This window comes from Ornithorhynchus anatinus, chromosome 9 (assembly GCF_004115215.2).
Source record: "Ornithorhynchus anatinus isolate Pmale09 chromosome 9, mOrnAna1.pri.v4, whole genome shotgun sequence".
NCBI classification, from domain to species: Eukaryota; Metazoa; Chordata; class Mammalia; order Monotremata; family Ornithorhynchidae; genus Ornithorhynchus; species Ornithorhynchus anatinus.
The window spans coordinates 22,720,663-22,741,258 of record NC_041736.1 but is presented as its reverse complement, the minus strand read 5'-3'; the positions used below and the strand labels follow the sequence as shown (position 1 = coordinate 22,741,258).

Below are 20,596 nucleotides of genomic sequence, written 5' to 3'. Positions count from 1 at the left end.
GATGTTGGCTTAGATGGTATCTGATTATCTCGTATCAAACGCTGCGGGACCATGTCTGTTAACTGTATTGTGCTCTCTCAGTTGCTTAGTACAGTGCTCTGCACAGAGTAAGTGCTCAGTAAATCCTACTGATTGGAAATGCTTTATAAATACCGTGATCCTGATTGTTATTTCTTCCTGATAAAAAGAAGGTATATCTTGCCCACATTTTTATAATTAACGGTAAAATGAGACACCCGCCATATTCTGTTGTTGACCTTTTATGGATTTCTGTTCTAGGGAAAAATTCACTGTACAAATCGAAATGGTTGTTTCAGAATCACTCCTCCTACCTAATCAAGAAGAAAAAAGTCTTATCTGAAATGAATACATTTAATGTTTTAAAATCGTAGTCCTTTTGACTCTGAAAAAAGTCTCACTTTAACATAATCTAATTATCTGGAAGACTTCTTATTAGCCTTTTTGTCTGCATTTGTGGCTTCCTTATTGAAGTACAATGATGAGTTATATGAGTTATCTTTCTTTAATGCTGAACAGAAATACTCTTTGGTTTGGCATTCGCAATAGGACGTTTTAGTCTCGGATTCTTTAAATGTGTTTCACTAAAACCAGTTCAAATAGCCCATTCTGTTTTCAAAGACACATTTTCAGGATAAGATGAATCTCGAACAGTGGAATGTTACAGCGAATACATTTTTTTTTTTTTTTACTTTCTTAATTTTCCATTGTCTCCTGACCCTTTCTAACAACCCCAAATTTGCCCTGCACCTGCTCCAACTGTGTCCTAAGTGATACGCATCTTGCAAACCCAGAAAATTGTAGTATCAAATCTCAGCACCAACTGTGAGGTAAGAACTATCATCAAATCCCTGCCGAGAGGCGTTTTCCTATTTCAATTCCCAAAAGAACATTTCTTTCTTCCCGAGTCTCCGAATCGGGTTTGAACTCCGACCTAAAACCTTTCTCATGGTTACCAGGCCCAGAGTGCTATAGGGTGCTGTTACACTGACTCCTTCTCACTTGCTCTACTTAAACCCTGGACTCATTAGCAGATCAAGGCTTTAGTAGCCCTAAGGTCATTGAGGTGTCGGATTCAGATAATGAGCATATTTATTTAAAGAGAGGAAATGGACCTCTATATCTGCTACAGCCCACTGCTTCTTGCTTGACGTTAAAGCCGAAAGGACATTTGATTTATGATTCTTGATTGGATTAAAATCTGTTAATCTAAGCTTTCACATGCCACCTCCCAGTCACATTTATTTTTAGGAATCGGATGTTGAGGGTTTTAGGTGTTTTACGTTGATAGCGGGTCCTCAGCCTAGTTTTTTAGTAGGAAAATTTAAACTGCTGAAATTAATATTAGTCTGTTCAGGAGAACCCAAAGGGATACATTTTCCCCTTCAGCTGATGAACAGGACATAGTTCAATATATTTTATGATTAATTAAAATACAGTTCTTTTTTTTTTAAAATGAGATACATATTTAAAATTCAAAGGTATTCGTTTTCTTTTATTTCTTAGGTTTTCCGAACAGGCCCAAATCCCTAAAAGTACTCATTAACCCGCAGAGCCATAAAAAAGAAGCTACCCAGGTCTATTATGAAAAGGTTGCTCCTCTGCTCCACCTCGCTGGGATAAAAACCGATGTCTTGGGTGAGTTATTTTTAGACTACGATTGAGCCTCTTTTAAGCTACCGCGTAAGCCGCCTCCTAATCCCCGTTCTATTCTGTGATCGGTCAAGGTCAGGGCTCACTGAAGTCTTGACCCACTGAAGCCAAGACACGATGCTTCTGTGGAAACCGTGATTTTTACTGTCACGATGATGCGATCGATAAGGCCGTACGATTCGATATTTCATACGGCCGCTTAAGCGATGGCCTCATCCTTAAAATGAAGTAGGGATCCTCGGTCATTTGAGTCCATTTCGAGGGTGCGATGGCTTTGGGGGCTGTGGGAAAGAAGCGGAAAGATGATTTTACCATTTCCATGCTTCCTCTCAGGTTGTTATTGCTCGGACTCTGACCCCTGCTGGCTAGGTCAAACTGAACACTTATCTACTAGGAAAATTATAATAATAATGATAATGTTGGTATTTGTTAAGCGCTTACTATGTGCAGAGCACTGTTCTAAGCGCTGGGGTAAGCACAGGGGAATCAGGTCGTCCCACGTGGGGCTCACAGTCTTAATCCCCATTTTACAGATGAGGGAACTGAGGCACAGAGAAGTGAAGCGACTTGCCCACAGTCACACAGCTGACAAGTGGCAGAGCTGGGATTCGAACTCATGAGCCCTGACTCCAAAGCCCGTGCTCCTTCCACTGCGCCACGCTGCTTCTCCAAATTATTCCTTTGCCGGACTTAGTTTTGGGCAAAGATTAGCGAATTGTCGGAACAGTGGAACCTCCTGAAAAAATCATCAATTCGAAATGAAATTTATGCCACAGGTCGTCAAAGTATTTCCACGGCTTAACATCAGGGGCGAGTCTCTTCAAATTTTATACCGAGTGACAATTTGTTCATTCGATTGTATTTATTGGGTGCTTCCTGTGTGCAGAGCACTGTACTAAGCGCTTGGAACAGTACAATACAATAATAAACAGTCATATTCCCTGCCCGCAATGAGCGGAGAGTCTAGAGGCGGGGAGACGAAGGTCAGTGCAGACGAATGAAACGACAGATATAATAATGGTGGTATTTGTTCAAGCGCTTACTGTGTGCAAAGCACTGTTCTGAGCGCTGGGGGACACAAGGGGATCAGGTTGTCCCACGTGGGGCTCACAGTTTTAATCCCTAGTTTACAGATGAGGTAACTGAGGCAGAGAGAAGTTAAGTGACTTGCCCAAAGTCGTACAGCTGGCAAGCGGCGGAGCTGGGATTAGAACCCATGACCTCTGTCTCCCAAGCCCGGACTCTTTCCACTGAGCCACGCTGCTCCTCGTGTTGTGGGGCTGGGCAGGGAAAAGGGAGTAAGTCAAGGTGACGCAAAAGGGCAAGTCACATAACTTCTCTGTGCCTCAGTTACCTCATCTGTAAAATGGGGATTAAGACTGTGAGCCCCACGTGGAACAAGCTGATCAGCCTTGTATCCCCTCAGCGCTTAGAACAGTGCTTGGCACATAGTAAGTGCTTAAATGCCATCATCATTATTGTTATTATTACAAGCTAATTAGGTTGGACACGGCTCATGTCCCAGATAGGGTTCACAGTCTTAAAACAATTTTACAGACGGGATAACCGAGGCACAGAAAAGTTAAGTGACTTGCCCAAAGTCACACAGCGGGCAAGTGGCTGAGCTAGGAGCTAGTACCTGGAATCCAGGTACTTCTGATTCCCAGGCGTACACTTGATCCACTAAGCTATGCTCCCTTCTTGGGGTCCTCCAGAACAGTCATTTTTACCCCCCAATTATTTTTCCTGAAGGTACCCTACATTCTCCTATTAACCCTTATGACGTGCCTTTTCTCACAACCTAATTTTGCTATTTTTCAGTGTCTTAAACTGTGAATGAATCTTACTGTTACAGATTCACATCCTTCCCATGCAATATGGAAAAACAAACTATTTCTGATTACCGCTATACCTTTTCAAAAAAACTTAAAGATAAATAGGGTTTCTCAAAACCATAATGTTTGTAGTTATTGATAGCACTTGATTGGGTACCTTTGATCACTTGATAGCCACCCCACACTTAGTCCTTGGATACATATCCATAAACATGGGTTAGTGGCTAGAGCACGGGCCTGGGACTCCAAAGGTCCAGGGTTCTAATTCCTGCTGCGTGACCTGGGGCAAGTCACATCACTTCTCTGGGCCTCAAGTTACCCCCTCTGTAAAATGGGGGTGAAGAGTGTGAGCCCGGGTGGGACAGGGACTGTGTCCAACCTGATTAATTTGTATCCACCCCAGTGCTTAGAACAGTGCTTGACACATAGTAAGCACTTAACATATACCATCATTATTATCACATTATTATTATTATTGGGGAAGGAGCGTGGCTCAGTGGAAAGAGCACGGGCTTCGGAGTCAGGGCTCATGAGTTCGAATCCCGGCTCTGCCACTTGTCAGCTGTGTGACTGTGGGCAAGTCACTTCACTTCTCTGGGCCTCAGTGACCTCATCTGTAAAATGGGGATTAGAACTGTGAGCCCCACGTGGGACAACCTAATTATCCTGTATCTACCCCAGCGCTTAGAACAGTGCTCTGCACATAGTAAGCGTTTAACAAATACCAACATTTGAGAAGCAGCGTGGCTCAGTGGAAAGAGCACGGGCTTTGGAGTCAGAGGGCATGGGTTCGAGTCCCGGCTCGGCCACTTGTCAGCTGTGTGACTGTGGGCAAGTCACTTCACTTCTCGGTGCCTCAGTGACCTCCTCTGTAAAATGGGGATTAAGACTGTGAGCCCCACGTGGGACAACCTGATTCCCCTCTGTCTACCCCAGCGCTTAGAACAGGGCTTGGCCCATAGTAAGCGCTTAACAAGTACCAACATTATTATTATTATTATTGTTGTTTTTATTATATTAACGTCTGTCTCCGTCTCTAAACTCTAAGCTCCTTGTGGGCAGGAAATGTCTTTGCCATCTCCATTGCATTCAGTTGTATGTATTGAGAGCTTTTTAGATACACAGCAATTTATTAAGCGCTGGGGAGAGTACAATACAACAGAATTAGCGGACACATTCCCTTCCCGTAATGACTTTACAGTCTAGAGGGGGGACATTAATTGAACGCTTTATGGAACTCTCACTATTGAACTCTCCCAAGAACTCAGTACAGTGCTCTGCACGCAGGACCCGCTCAACAGTGACCACTGATTGATAATGATGTCGACGTTATAGGGGCCAGGAAAAGTCATCTTAATCTTTTTTATTCGTTTAGTAAGACAAAACAAATTTAGGAAAGTAACAAATGTCTTTTAGCCAAATGCACTTTCCTTTTTTTCTTTAAAAGTTTCTAATCTTCCCCATTTCTTATGGACCTCGAAGAGACACACCAAACCCACTGCATCACTGAAAATGAACAAATACAGATCCCTGTAGTTTTAGTAGAAGTTCTTTTGAATGTTGACATTTTGAATTGCCTTTGAATATTGACATTTGGCTTTCATGACTCTCACAAATGTGTTAAAAGAAGGTAGCTTAGGAGTTCTGACTGATCAGGGGAAGAAAGATCTGAGTAACCTATGGTCTTCCCAACCGATATTTAAAAACAACAACAGGTCGCAGCGTGGTTCAGGGTTAGTCCAGCTTCCTGAAGAGATGCAAACCCAAAACATAACATGGATAAGAGCCACAGATTCAAAGATTCAAAGATTGTCACACACATGAAAAGAGCAATAGCAACAACAACAAGAAGAATAATATTGATAATAATGGTACTTGTTAAACAGTTATTATGTGCCAAGAACTGCACGGAGTGCTAGGGAAGATACAAGTTAATCGTGAGAGACACAGGTACCGTCTTACATGGGTCTCACGGACTTAGGGGGTGTAAGATTTAATCCTCGTTTTACAGATGAGGAAATTGAAGTACAGAGAGGTTAAGTGATATGGCCAAGGTCACACATATGAGATAAGGAGTGAAATTAGAACCCAGGTCCTCTGACTCCCAGGCCCTTGCTCTTTCCACTAGAGCACGCTGCTTTTATAAGGTAAAGAAAACTTTCCTCTAGTCTATTGTGACTACGCTCACTTGTGACCCCTTTATACAACTACGACACCGCACACATTACCGCCTTAATCCTACAAGATATTGATGTTTACGTTTTAAAGCCATTTTAATCTTCTAGTGTATTGATGAGGGAGTGTGATGTGATTAACTAGTGTCATGTGCAAATTGACCAATTCACCTCTGAAATTGTAATCCTAACTAATTATTTACAATCAGGTCACAGAAGGTTGAGGGTTATTCTTATAGTTTTAGATTGGATTATGAATCTTTGCACCCAGAAGAACACAGCTGACAAGGACAAGAAAGTCTTGGACGCTCAGCAAACCCCTGGCATTCGAATCGATTCTTTCAAGTAGGTTCTTGGTCTTGAAGGTCCAGGAATGAGGCTCAGCTACCTGTAATCCATTATTTATGCTCACTCATTCATCCCTCTAATGAACGAATTCGGTGACGACATTTGACGCTGGGTAGAGATTTTGAAATTATTCTCCGTGTTTTTCCTGGCTTCATCCACTAATTCAATCATATTTATTGAGCGCTTACTCTGTGCAAAGCACTGTATTAAGTGCTTGGGACAGTACACTGTAACAATAGAAAGACACAAAGAGCTAAGAATGTCTATCAAAGGTCTTGTCTGCTGTAGCCTGACGTGGGCCTGTTGCCAGATGGACATATTGGAAGGGCATTGTTGACTGTACTATAATACTGTTGGTATTTGTTAAGCGCTTACTATGTGCAGAGCACTGTTCTAAGCGCTGGGGTAGATACAGGGTCATCAGGTCGTCCCACGTGAGGCTCACAGTTAATCCCCATTTTGCAGGTGAGGTAACTGAGGCACAGAGAAGTTAAGTGACTTGCCCACAGTCACACAGCTGTACTATGCAGGAGTTAGTTCAGGACTTTGAAATCCTTGGGCGTGTTCTCACCGATTGGCCTGAGAGTCAGAAGGGCATGGGTTCTAATCCCGGCTCCGCCGCTTGTCTGCTCTGTGACCTTTGGCGAGTCACTTCTCTTCTCTGGGCCTGTTACCTCCACTGTCAAATGGGGATTGAGACACTGAGCCCCGTGTGGGACAGGGACTGTGTCCAACCCGATTTGCTTGTATAACCCCAGTGCTTAGTACAGTGCCTGGCACATAGTAAGTGCTTAACAAATACCACAATTATTATTCTTCCAAATGTTGGGGATGAACCTGCAAAAGTAATTAAGTGGCACATTCATTCCTTCGTAATGTCTTCAGTTTGGTCTGACACGATGTTACATGTGTAAGTGTGGAAACATTAGACGACTTGGGGAATTTCACACTGATGATTTCACACTGTGGATATATAATTAAAAAACCGTGCCTTTTGTTTTCATTTATCTTTCGTACTTTTGGTTTCATTCATTCATTCAATCATATCTGTGGAGCGCTTACTGTGTGCAGAGCACTGTAGTAAGCGCTTGGAATGTACAATTTGGCAACAGAGACAATCCCTGCCCAACGATGGGCTCACAGTCTAGAGGAACAGAGAAACATTAGGCCTCCCTCTAATGTAGAATTGTTTTATTAGTGTCTGTAATATGTTAGCAGGCTGTGATAGAATCAAATCGCAATTCCATGTGGTTAAGAATGGTCCTTTAGGACACCAAGGCCGATACTCTCTTCAACAGCATCTAAAAACGTTTGTGGGGGAAGAAGCTTGAGCCGGAGTAGCCCCGGGAACAGACAGGCATGAAAGATGAATGTAATCTTGCAGATAATGATGCACATTCTTACACAAAAAATCCATCTGCAAGTGTCATGTCAGTCAGGAGAAATCTTTGATGGGTGGTGCAGCTGAGCTGTCTCTTCTGGCAAAGCTGCCCTAGAAAATGCTAAATGTGGTTATGCTGCTCCGTGCCATCTGCAATATGCCAGTTTATCCTGTCTTCACTGGCATTCGCACTGTTACACAGGGCACCAACAGCCACAGGGACAGCAATGCAGAATGACAGATACGTTTCCTCCAGAGGCTACAGAGTCTAGTGTGTATCTGCACCGCCTTCTTCCCCGTGTTAACGTCTGTCGTCACTTGGATTTATCTTATTGGTTTTTTTCTCAGCCAACCTCTTAGAAGTTTAGCCTGTCGGTTGTAGCATCGATGTACTTATTATATAGCACAGCGTAGGACACAGTAATTATTCAACTGGTTCGTTTTTTTAAATACAGTACGACTGAAATTCTTAACTTTGGCTCTCGTATGTGTTCTAAATCCTGTTACTGATTTGTTTTCTTCTTAAAGAACCATAAACCCACTCCAAGGTAAATTAGAAAAGCGCTGTGCGTTTGACACCCCAAAGATTTCAGTGGCTGTCAGTCAGTCTTATTTTCCATAAAGCTGTAAAACATTCACCAAACACTTAGTCCCTCTTTCCCTTGATTAGCTATAAACATTCAATAATTAGTTTCGTTTTATGAACCAAACCATATGTTCGTCATAGAATTATGTCAAACAAAGCTAAAAGGTGTTAGACCGTTATTTACAAACTTTCAGTATGTTTCCTTTTTTTTTTTTTTTTAATAGTAACAGAATATGCTGGACATGCTCTATCACTGCTTAAGGAATGTGATCTCCAGGAATTCGATGGGTAGGTACTGCACACTTCTTTTAGTGTGCTATAGGATGTTTTCCTTTGTGAAAACGTATTCTGTGAATTTTCAGGCACAGTAGAAAGGCTCTTAAAGTCCAAAATTTTGAAGATTTTGTGAGGTATGAAGCTGAACTTTAACTCAAGCTTGTTATTTTGTACATGGACGGATGAGCCTTAACAGAAGTACATTTTTTAAAAAAAAGCTGGGATGAGGGCTTTTTTATGCATTGACAACACTCATTAGGTTTTAGTGTTTTGTTTTTTTTTTAAGATCAGACATCATCATCATCTTCATAAACCTCTCTCCTGCTTTTCCTAGACCATTTCTAGACCTCATTTTCTATACGTCTAACGATAAGAGGCATAAGGGGTTTTAACGGCATTCCCTCCACTTCTACCTCTTCCCTTCTCCTTCCATATCTACCATCTTTTCCGTGCATTCTCCGATCTCCCTTCAGCTTCCCTCCTCTCCTTATCCATCTATTATTAAAACTGCTGCCGACACAAGGAATTATCTCGGTTCATCTTTGTGAACGTTATTGCTTCTTCCTTAAATCTCTTCATTGGCCTTTCCCCGTCTTATGTATTCATTTCATACTTTTTTTTTCCACCTCCTCTCTTGGGCTATTCAGAATCAGATTATGGTGGGTACAGACACGTTGGCAAGCCAATTATCTGAATGTCTATTATCTGAACCAAAGCTCGTTTGAATAATTAATGACACACACTCACACACTCCCTCACACTACCCCCCGCCCCCGTACAACAAAAAACAAAACTTGAATAATCAAACATACTTGGGCTACGGTGGTCCCGGATAGCCAAACTCAATTGGACTGGGGTAATAGCATCTTGAATTTTCTGAACCAGCCTCACTCCTGGTAATTGCAAAGATTTGGCATATTTCCGTTTCCAAACAGCGGTTAGATATATCCTAGACAGTTTCGAAAGCGACACCAACTATCTGTAGCACCCAAAAGAGATTCCCATGTACGCATAGCATACATAAAATTGATTTCCGGTGGATTCAAGTTAGAAGAATCGGTCATTGGCAAGTTTATTTACCTGTGAATCATTTTCTCTTTGTCTTGTAAAAGAGGGAAGAAGCATTCTAGTATTTACACAAGCCCGAGGCTGGGTGGCTTCATTAGGAATGCAGTTTTTCCGGGACTAGATTATTAGTAGTAGTAGTAATAATAATAATAATTGTGGTATTTACTCAGCCCTTGCAACGTGCCAAACTCTGTACTAAACCCTGGGGTGAATACAAGGTAATCTGGTTGGACAGAGTCCACAGTTTCAATAGGAGAGAGAGTAGGAACTTTATCCCCATTTTACAGATGAGGAAACTGAGGCGAGAGGTTAAGTAAATTGACCAAGGTTAGCGACAGAGCTGGGTTTAGATCCCAGGTCCTCTGGCTCCTAGGCCCAAACCCTTGTCACTAGGCTATACCGTTTCTCAGTGATGTTCTGTTTCTTAAAGCCAGTCACGAGCTAAACGTATATCGAGTTAACTTCATTTCTCTTCTTCCGTGTTCACAGTCGGTGAATAGAATTCCGCTTTAGGGGAGAACTAATTTTCCCTGTTTCTCAGCTTCATTTGGAATCTAATGGAAGGCAGATAGGTTATTAGAATGGTATGCTCCGATTCGATGCTGTTTCTTGGGAGAACCCCGAGAGTGGGTTTGTGGAGGCGAGGAAGTAGACCTGTACAGAAATGATCAGGAGCTGATGTCCCGAGATGCCGGTAGCCCCGCTCATTCCGCCCCTCTGCCATAAGCCAGCCCGAATGGCTGACGTGTCGACGATAATAATAACAATAATTATGGTATGGTATGGGCTAGGGTGGTCCAGGTTAATCCAACTCAATTTAATTTGGCTAATCACATCTTGAATCTTCTGACACAGCCTCCTTCCTAGGAATTTCAGAGTTTTGGCGCATTTCTGTTCCCAAACAGCAGTTAGATATATACTAGACAATTTCCAGAGCAGCAGCAAGTATTTATAATAATAGTAATAATGTTGGTATTTGTTAAGCGCTTACTATGTGCAGAGCACCGTTCTAAGCGCTGGGGTAGACACAGGGTAATCAGGTTGTCCCACGTGAGGCTCCCAGTTAATCCCCATTTTACAGTTGAGGTGACTGAGGCACAGAGAAGTGAAGTGACGTGCCCACAGTCACCCAGCTGACAAGTGGCAGAGCCGAGATTCGAACCCATGACTTCCCACTCCCAAGCCCGGGCTCTTTCCACTGAGCCACGCTGCTTCTCCAAGGAGCACCCAAAGGAGATTAAGTGCTTACTATGTGCTAGGCACTGTACTAAGCGCTGGGGCGGATGCAAGCAAATTGAGTTGGACACAGTCCCTGTCCCATGCGGGGCTCACGGTCTCAAACCCCGTTTTACGGATGAGGTAACTGAGGTCCAGAGAAGTGAAGTGACTTGCCCCAGGTCACACAGAAGAAAAGTGGTGGAGTCGGGATTAGAACCCATGATCTTCTGACTCCCGGACCCGTGGTCTCTGCACTACACCATGCTGCTGTTTATAGCGGGGTGACTCAGTGGAGATTGGCAGAACAGTCTAGTGGAAAGATGATGGGCTTGGAAGCTTGGAGGTCAGAGGACCTGGGTTCTAATCCTGTCTTCACCACTTGTCTGCTTCATGGCCTTGGAGAAGTCACTTCATTTCTCTGGGCCTTGGTTACCTCATCTGTAAAATGGGGATTTGATATTTGTTCTCCTTTCTACTTAGATTGTAAACCCTCTGTGGGACAGGGACTGTGTCTGACATGATTATTGTGTATCTTCCCCAGTGCTTAGAACGGTGCTTGACGCAGAGTAAGCACTTTAAAAAAGACAACTGTTGTTGTTATTATTAGATAGAGATGCCAGATATTACAGAAAACTAAACCAATACCAGTTCAGGAATTGAGGTGGGGCAAGGACCATAGAAAGTGTTAGAAAGAAGTCTGGAAGTTTAAGATGTTTTCCCGAGAAACCCAGACTCTAGTTAAAGAGAACTTGGAGAGGTCATTTAGAGATGGAACTCTATATTGCTGACAGGAGCATGAAACTGAACTTGGAAGGAATAATTCACCTTCCTAGAAATCATAAGTCTTCTGAAAGACTTATTTCAAAGTCGTTATCATGATTATTTTGGTGACAATATAATATTCTGCATCTGGAATTCCTAGAAATGTCATCCTTTTTATTCTGGGGCCTCTTTGCTCAGTGCTGATGTTCCCGAGCTCGCTCACAATAAGCTGACAAACCAAAAAAGGGAAAATCTCTGCACTAACATATTTTCTCCAAATATGAGTCACTCAACGCATGACGTAAACAGCCCCGTGCTTGCCAGCAAGCGATATGGGAATGGGGGGTCTTCTGTCTCCGCACACAGAATTTTCAGCCAAATCCAGCAAGCTGTGTGTGCGGAGTGAGGAGTGGGTACCAACGCTCTCTGATCGCTTGGGACCCGAGCTGCGTTCGGTTGCCACCTCAAGTTGTCCATTTGTTAGCACACACACCGAGCAGCCGTTTGGCGCTGCTGGGCAGAGTGGGGCATTCAACCAATCAATCGTATTTACTGAGCGCTTTCTGTGTGCAGAGCACTGTACTAAGCTCTTGGGAGAGTACAATAGAACAATATAACAGACACATTCTCTGTAGACTATAAGCTCAATCAATCCATCATATTTACTGAGTGATTAATGCATAATAATGTTGGTATTTGTTAAGCGCTTACCATGTGCCGAGCACTGTTCTAAGCGCTGGGGTAGACATAGGGGAATCAGGTTGTCCCACGTGGGGCTCACAGTCTTAATCCCCATTTTACAGATGAGGGAACTGAGGCACAGAGAAGTTAAGTGACTTGCCCGCAGTCACACAGCCGACAAGTGGCAGAGCTGGGATTCGAACTCATGAGCCCTGACTCCAAAGCCCGTGCTCTTTCCACTGAGCCACGCATACAGAGCACTGTTCTAAGGCTTGGGAGAGTACAGCAATAAACAGACGCCTTCCCTGTCCGCAATGAGCTTACAGTCTACAAAGATTGTCTCTGATATATTGTTCTGTTGCTCTCTCTCAGGCGCCTAGTACGGGCACATCGTTATATAATGTAATATATATATTATAAAATTGTAATATTAAAAGAAAAAGAGAGAAAAAAGAGAAAGAAAGAAACTGTTTTTTTGGGCCCCTTCTCTTTTGGCTGGCAGGAATGTCCCCCTATCAAATTAAAAGTCGTGCACATTTTAGGCAGTCTCCCCTCTTTCTGAGAACCCCTGGAAATTATCATTATTATTATCATCATTTTTAGTAGTATTATTGATGCTCTAGCCTTCTTGCCCAATTCGTAGGCGTCAAAGTCCCCATTCCTCCAAGTTTCAGTATGCTCATGCACCGGAAAGACCTCAGATTTGGAGAGGAGCTACACTGCTTGCCATTTGGGTTTCTGTAGGGGCATATGGTTCCTAGATTGTAGAAGAAAACCAATGCATTAATGCTAATGCTTTAGCAAAAACCCCTAATTGCTTCTTAAGGAAAGAAAGCGGGACATTAGTCTCAGTTTGGTTTTTTTTTTTCCTAAGTCAAAAGCTTTCTCTCTCTGGCCACAGCAGGTGGGAGTTTGTCTACTCTGGAAAAAATGCTGAAATCTTTTTTTTGCTAGGGACTGCTGTTGCAAGAGTTTTGTATTATGGGCTATCAACTCTCAGGTGTCTGGAAGATTAGAAGTAACTTTTCCTAAATATGATCTACCTTTGCTAATGGGATGTTACACAGCACTGCACAGCTCAGCACTGGGCAGACACTTCAGCATAAGCAGTGGCTTGGGAGGTCATCAGGCAATCAATCGATGCTATTTATTGGGTGCTTACTATGCGCCAAGCCCTATACTAAGTTTTTGGGAGAGCACAGTACAGATGATGCTACGAACCTGCAGTCTGTTGACTTCATCAGTTTGTTTGGAAGCATCTTGGCACGGTAGTTACAGCACGGGCCTCGAAGTCAGAAGGTCATGGGTTTTAATCCCGGCTCCGCTAACTTGTCTGCTGTGTGACCTTAGGCAAGTCATTTCACTTCTCTCTGCTTCACTTACCTCATCTGAAAATGGGGATTAAGACTGTGAGCCCCATTTAGGGCAGGGACCGTAACCAATCCAATTATCTTGTAGCTACCCCCAGAGCTTAGGACAGTCCTGGCACATAGTAAATACTTAATAAATGCCATGATTATTATTATATTGTTAATCATTTGTGTTTACTGAGTGCTTACTATGTGCAGAGCACTATACTAAGGACTTGGGAGCGTTCAGTGTAACGGATTTGGCAGACATCTTCCCTGTATAAATGAAGTTCAGTCTTAATGGACTCTCTCGGGTCTTCAGTAGTTTTGTTAGTTGTGTGGTCTTAACATCTGTGCCTGATTTGTAAAGAAAAACATTTCTTTTGTATCATACAATACACACAAGGTCTCTTAAAAACACACTTTCCTATTCTGCATTAAAATATTTTCTGAGGGTACAAGGCTTAAATTGAGGCCAAGTACATTTTTCTTTTCCAATGTAGTTATGCAGCTTATGTCTGGTGCATCTGTTTGCTCTTTGAGTCAAAGTCAGTGAAACAACTTGGAAGCAGACTTAAACATACCCATATTGTTTACAACAGTAGATCTGCATGTATTCCATCATCAACAACATCCCTTAAGTACTTAATATTCACCCCACCCTCGACCCCATAGCACACACACCCGCGTATATATATATATATACGTGTCTATATCACCTAGAGGATGATTATAAGAAATACTGTAGGTCGTTATGAGCCATTCCATAGTTCAGGACTGTGGATTGATTCTAAGCCTTAAAAAGGCAGGCTAGTCTTCTTCTATACACGTATATATATATATATATATATATATATATATATATATATAATATATGTAATCCCGTCAAAGGGCAGGGACTGTCTCTATCTGTTGCCGACTTGTACATTCCAAGCGCTTAGTACAGTGCTCTGCACATAGTAAGCGCTCAATAAATACTACTGAATGAATGTAATATATATATTTGAATATATAGCCTTAACCCTCTGCCATTAGTCCTATATGTAGTTTATTTTAATGTCTGTTTCCCTCTATAGACTGGAAACTCCTAAGCAGTTTGTCCAAAACAGCTCAATCTATTCTCTGCTGACACACTGAAGGACACCACCAAGGATAGAGAAGCAGCGTGGCTCGGTGGCAAGAGCCCGGGCTTGGGAGTCAGAGGTCATGGGTTCGAATGCCGGCTCCGCCACTTGTCAGCTGTGGGACTGTGGGCAAGTCACTTCACTTCTCTGTGCCTCAGTGACCTCAACTGTAAAGTGGGGATGAAGACTGTAAGCCTCATGTGGGACAACTTGATTCCCCTGGGTCTCCCCCAGCGCTTAGAACAGTGCTCTGCACATAGTAAGCGCTTAACAAATGCCAACATTATTATTTATTATTATCTGGAAACTTGCCGGATGTAATTCTTACCCATTTGGAAACTTCCACATCAACCAGTCCCAGTCAACACTATGGACCCGAGACTATATGGGTCACCTAGAGGATGATTATAAGAAATACTGTAGGTCGTTATGAGCCATTCCATAGTTCAGGACTGTGGATTGATTCTGAGCCTTAAAAAGGCAGGCTAGTCTTCTTTAAACACCAAGGTGGCAAATCAGCTTCAGAGAATGTGATGATATTGCCAGATTCTGCTACCAATTGGACACGCGTAGATAAAGAATTGCACGGGCCTGGGACTCAGAGGACGGGGGTTTTAATACTGGCTCTACCTCACATCTGCTGTGGCACCTCAGGCAAGTCACTTAACTTCTGTGTGCCTCAGTTGCCTCTTCTGTAAAATGGCAGTTAAATCCTACTCTTCCTTAGCCTGTGAGGCCCTTGAGGAACAGGAACCACATCTAAACTGATTAACCTTTCTCTTCAATGGTATTTTTTAAGCACTTACTATGTGCTGGAGTAGATACAAGCTAATCAGGTTGGACACGGTCCCCGTCCCACATGGAGCTCACTGTACTAATCCCCATTTTACAGATGAAGGGAACTTAGACCCAGACAAGTAATGTGACTTGCCCACGGTCACACAGCAGACAAGTGGCAGAGCCGGGATTAGAATCCAGATCCTTCTGACTCGCAGGAGCAGATCCTATCCACTAGGCCATGCTTCTTCTCTTTAACATGTTTACTTGTGTCTAGCTCAGCACTTAGAACAATCCTTGGCATATTCCCGCAATTCATTCAATCATTTATTGGGTGCTGAGTGTGTGCAGAGGACTGGACTAAGCACTTGGGAGAGTACAATACAGCAAAAAACCAACACAGCCCCTGCTCACAATGAGCTTACAGTCTAGAGGATGAGCTTATATCAATCACTTAACAAGATCCACGATTGTTATCAATTATTATGGGGAATATCCATTGGTTAGATATGGAAAAGCATTGTTCCTGGGCATAGGAGAGGGAGGAGTTTGAACAGGTGAGCAGGCTAAGCTGACCCAGTTGTGAATGTCCGATCAAGCTCTTCACCCCCAGATGCGCATCAACTTCTTAGTTCAGGTGAAGGATGAGCCCTTTTGGGTTCAGCAGGTGAAATAAGCGAGTTTTGCCAATGTGTCTACACAGTCACCTTTCTGTTACCACCTTAAGCTGTTCACTATACATTCTGATTTGTATATTTTAGTTTCAATTTAAAGTACAATTTATGTAATTATGGAAATATATCGGGATTCCCCCCAACACCTCGGTTATTTCCTCTGTGAAGTCTTTAAAACATTTAGTAATACTAACTTGTTTCAGAGGGTTGTAACACTAATAAAAAGTGTCACAAAAAGTAATGCCAAGGATAAGGAACCGTGGCATGCTTGCAATTACGGCATTCACATACTGATGATAATTAGCAGTATCTTAAATTAAACCTTCTTATTTATACACGATTTTTACTGCCTTCTGAGTTGCAAGTGATTTATTGAGAATTAACAGGATTTTATGGCTTTGGTTTGTGTTAGTTGAATGTATTGTAAATGACAGTATATTAACATGAACAAAATGAGAATTATATGCTTCTGGCCATTGACAGAAGAAAAAGCAATCCTTTTGCAGGTTAGCATGAAGCAAGTTCGGATTTTTCTTGGCCACTAGTCTGCTTATTATACTTTTTTGAAGTTAGTTTGTAATTGTGTCTGTCAAGTGAATTTCTCATAGAGTGCTGATATGAGCATTTTCTTAAAGCCTACCTATATGACAAATATATTACTTTAATAGCTGAATTTCATGAATGATTGCTGTCTTTGGAAGTTCCCCTGTGTTTTACGTGAACTTTTATTCCTTGGTTTAGGATTCTGTGTGTCGGTGGTGATGGGTCCGCTAGCGAAGTGGCCAACGGGCTACTTCTTAGAGCCCAGATGGATGCTGGGAAGGACACGGATTACATCCTCACGCCTGTCAGAACGACACTTCCTCTCGGCATAATACCAGCAGGTGAGAAAATAGAGGATGCTGCCCTCCTGGCTTATAGGTATATCTGCCTAATGGTCTGTGTCGCATTCTCCCATTTAGGAGAACCAGTTCCCTTTCAGGTTGCAAGAAAAAGAGGCTGAAGTTCAGTAATTCACGAATCTCATCCTACTATGATATCACAGAAAACATTTGTCTAAAAGGAACCAAATGAAGTTTGTACCACTTGGGTTCTCCTGCAAGAAAATAAGGGAAACATTTCTCTTTACCTTCTAATGAGATTTACCATCAGAATTCCATCCCTTTCACATAGCTGCTCGAATCACTTTAAAATCCCACCCGAGAAAACATCACTTGGACATTTGCCGAGGGAATTATTTTGAACGGACTGAAAATGGTAGAAAAATGTTTGGAAACCTCGGAATGTTTTGTATCCCCCAGCTCACTCCCCAAATATCTATAGCAACCCATAGCAAGTAGCAGCCGATAATGTCTGCTACAAAGAACGAATCCAGTTTATGCCAGTAGTTTGACCTTCATTTGTCTTTTGAGTTGCTATGAATGTGATGGTGGTATTATGAGATGGAACCCCTCCAACACTTCCGTTCATGCAAATTGGACGTGTTTGGGTCACTGTTTCCCTTCATTAGGACTTGCACTCCAGAGATCCCATGTTAACAGTTACACATCAGAAGCAGGAAAGATGGGTGGCCCCAAAGGAATGCATTTATTGCAAAGCGGGTAGCCGGATCAAGCGAAGAGCGATGATATAGTCTTGTTCCTCTGTCAAATATCAAAACAAGGTATTGCACTGGGGTTTTATGGCTATCTTGAGCTTTGGGAACACATTTGGTTTTAATGCCATGTGTCCATGGATGCTTGTTAACTTGGATGCGTTTACCCGTTGGATGGAAAAAGGCTTTCAAGAGATACGGGATGGACTGACGATTCCTTAGAGGTTATGGCCTACAGGTCGTATCTGATACGATTAGGAAATGATGTATGGAACAGATTTGTTCCAAGGAGTAGAGCCCTGATTGGGGCTCTGATGGACAGAATAGATAAACAAGTGGAAGAAAAGTGGTTCCGAGCTTCAGCCCGAGAGGAAGCAGCCTGTCTTTGAAACCATTTGACTCCTGGAGAGAGAGACACCCAGAGGGAGCATGTTTAGTAAATTACTCCACTAAGCCAGCAGGCTAAACTGCTGTATTATGGTCAGAATCAAATGGATCAGATGTGGGAAAAGCCCGTATTTGGTATCCTGGCGATTAGCAGTGGTGTTTGTTGCCATGGGAACTGGTGCTAAGGAACTATGCGGAGCGATTCTGGTGAAGAGGAGGAAAAACTGGAAGGGCATAAAAATAAAGAAAAACCCAATCCAGTTGTTGTAGAACGAGGTGCAAGCCACACACTGATAGCCATGAACCATATAGTCCTAAATAGTTCTCTTAAATAAATTCCTACTTCCAATTAATTTGAAGAGAGCAAAATATTGCTGAGGGACTGTTAATTTCTATGGTATTTCAGGCAAAGAACCAAAGTGTAGGTGCCGTTTTTATGAGAATTTTAGCTATGCTTGACTAGGAAGTCATTACATCACATTTATCTGTTTGGATGTGGGAGACATTAACAGCCTTATGAATATTCATGTTGCCTGGTTAATTAAGTTAATTGTTCTGCAGAAGTGCTTGCACTTCCAAGGACAATTTTTTTTTTTGCACAATTTCTGCTTGGTTCCTTCATCAGTCATAGTTTACATGAACTGATACTTTTGTCCTTACCCTCGTGTTTTGACACATTTGGGTGGTGGGAGGAGGTCGATGCTTACAGAAAACTACAGTTTCATTCCATGAAATTGTTCATTTTGAAGTAGAACATTTAGAGCTTCTTTTGTGAGGATGTATTTAATACCCCTTTGGTATTTCTGCATTCTTGTGAAGAGTTGCAATTTTTGAACAGATCACTTCTTAAACAAAAGGACACCATGGGAAAAATTCCAAAGAATTAGACATCAATCTGTCTATAGAGGAGAGTTCAGGATATCTATGAGGTTGAGTGTCAGTCTTCAGTCCAATTATGTAACAGGTTTGGTAGTATTTTACCAGTTCAAAAGTAAAAATACATCGAATCAATATGCCTCATAAAAATGATCCGAGGTCTACACGTGGAGACTCGATTCATTTCACTAGGACATTTTTGTTGCTTTTTCACACCATTACATGTGTTGTTTTTATGTGATTCCTCTTATTTTCATGGATTCTTATTGTTATGGATTGGCGGAGAGGCTAATCAGAACCAAAATGTCATTAAGATGGAATCATCTTCTCCCTCCTTAACATCGTCATTACTAGAAACAAAGTGTGTTCTCTACAAAATTTAGGAAGACTTTCAAAACCCTCGTCATCCACGGCTGCCTGACTGAATGTCAGTGCGTTTCTTTTTGCCTCACCAGGAATCCATCAATCATTCGTATTTTTTGAGCACTTACTGTATGCAGAGCCCTGCACTAAGCGTTTGGGAAAGTACAATATAAAAGAGTAGGTAGACACGTTCCCTGCCCATAGCGAGCTTACAGTCTTGAGGGGGAGAGGAATCAATCGATTAATGGTATTTATTGAGCACCTACTGTGTGCAGAGCACTGTTCTAAGCCCGTGGGAGTGAACAATACAATTGGTGGGCAGAATCCCCTGCCTATAATGAGCTCACAGTCTAGAGGGAACCAGAAACCTTCCTTCCCCTGAGCCAGGAGTTGTGATCCTTGTTCTCTTCATCATGGTTCCGCTCTTCTTTTGTCCAGAGAGCTTTACACTCTTACTTTTTAACAGCCAGTTCCAGAATAATGTTTTTCTAGCCAACTTCCAATTTTAACACCCAATGGAGGAAAGGGACAGCAGTGGAAATTGCAGACCCTCATTTTTGCCAGTAACTTCAGTCTTCAAGCCCTTCAAGCTTTTTATTAGAATTTCAAACAAAAGTTGATGAGTTTGGTTTCTTCTTTCCCCCCGCTCCCACCACCCTCCTCATGGTGTCAGTGATCAGGCAGTGGCCAAAGTGAAGGTCACAGGAAGGGGTTCTCTCCCAAATAACCAGAATTGGATGGAATTTATTTAGAGCCTTTACAGAGGTGCTCGTTTAGATTTGATTATTCCTGAGGTTGATAGATAATAATAATGATGGTGGTATTTGTTAAGCGCTTACTATGCGCCAAGCACTGTTCGAAGCGCTGGGGGGGATACAAGGTGATCAGGTTGTCCCATGTGGGGCTCACAGTTTTAATCCCCATTTTACAGATGAGGGAACTGAGGCACAGAGAAGTTAAGTGACTTGCCCAAAGTCACACAGCTGACAAGTGGCAGAGGCGGGATTAGAACGCATGACCTCTGACTCCCAAGCCTGGTCTCTTTCCACTGAGCCACACTGCTTCTCTGGATAGATAGGTAGATGAATTCTCATTTGGTATTCATATAGTATCTGGAAGCAAGGAGGGCAGAGGAAGTACTTCAAGGAAACAGTAAAACCAAGCCTCCAAAACTGTGAGCCCTATGTGGGACGGGACCTGTGTTCACCCTGATTACCTTGCATCTATCCCAGCCCTTAGTACAATGTCTGGAACATAGTAAGCTCTTAACAGATACCACAATTATTATTAGTAAAAGTATGAATTGAGCACCCTGTACTAAGAGCCTAGAGAATACCTGATAAAGATGTGACAGATTCTCCACCCTCAAGGAGCTTGCATTCTAATGCATCGAGAAACAGCGTGGCCAAGTGGCAAAAGCACAGTCCTGGAAGTCAGAGGACATGGCTTCTG

At 42.5% G+C, this 20,596-nt stretch overlaps 1 protein-coding gene across 4 annotated transcripts in view; it reads left to right on the top strand.

Moving 5' to 3' along the window:
* CERKL (ceramide kinase like) overlaps positions 1-20,596 on the top strand; it is a 92,366-nt gene that overhangs the window by 49,640 nt on the left and 22,130 nt on the right. For all 4 annotated transcript variants that reach the window (XR_005660382.1, XR_005660381.1, XM_029072239.2 and 1 more), the window contains exons 3-5: positions 1,525-1,656; positions 8,220-8,283; positions 16,666-16,808. Coding sequence is in view for 2 of the 4 variants with exons in the window: in XM_029072239.2 (XP_028928072.1) it covers positions 1,525-1,656; positions 8,220-8,283; positions 16,666-16,808 (339 nt within the window). In the remaining 2 variants the exon portion in view is untranslated. The remainder of the gene's footprint in view (positions 1-1,524; positions 1,657-8,219; positions 8,284-16,665; positions 16,809-20,596) is intronic.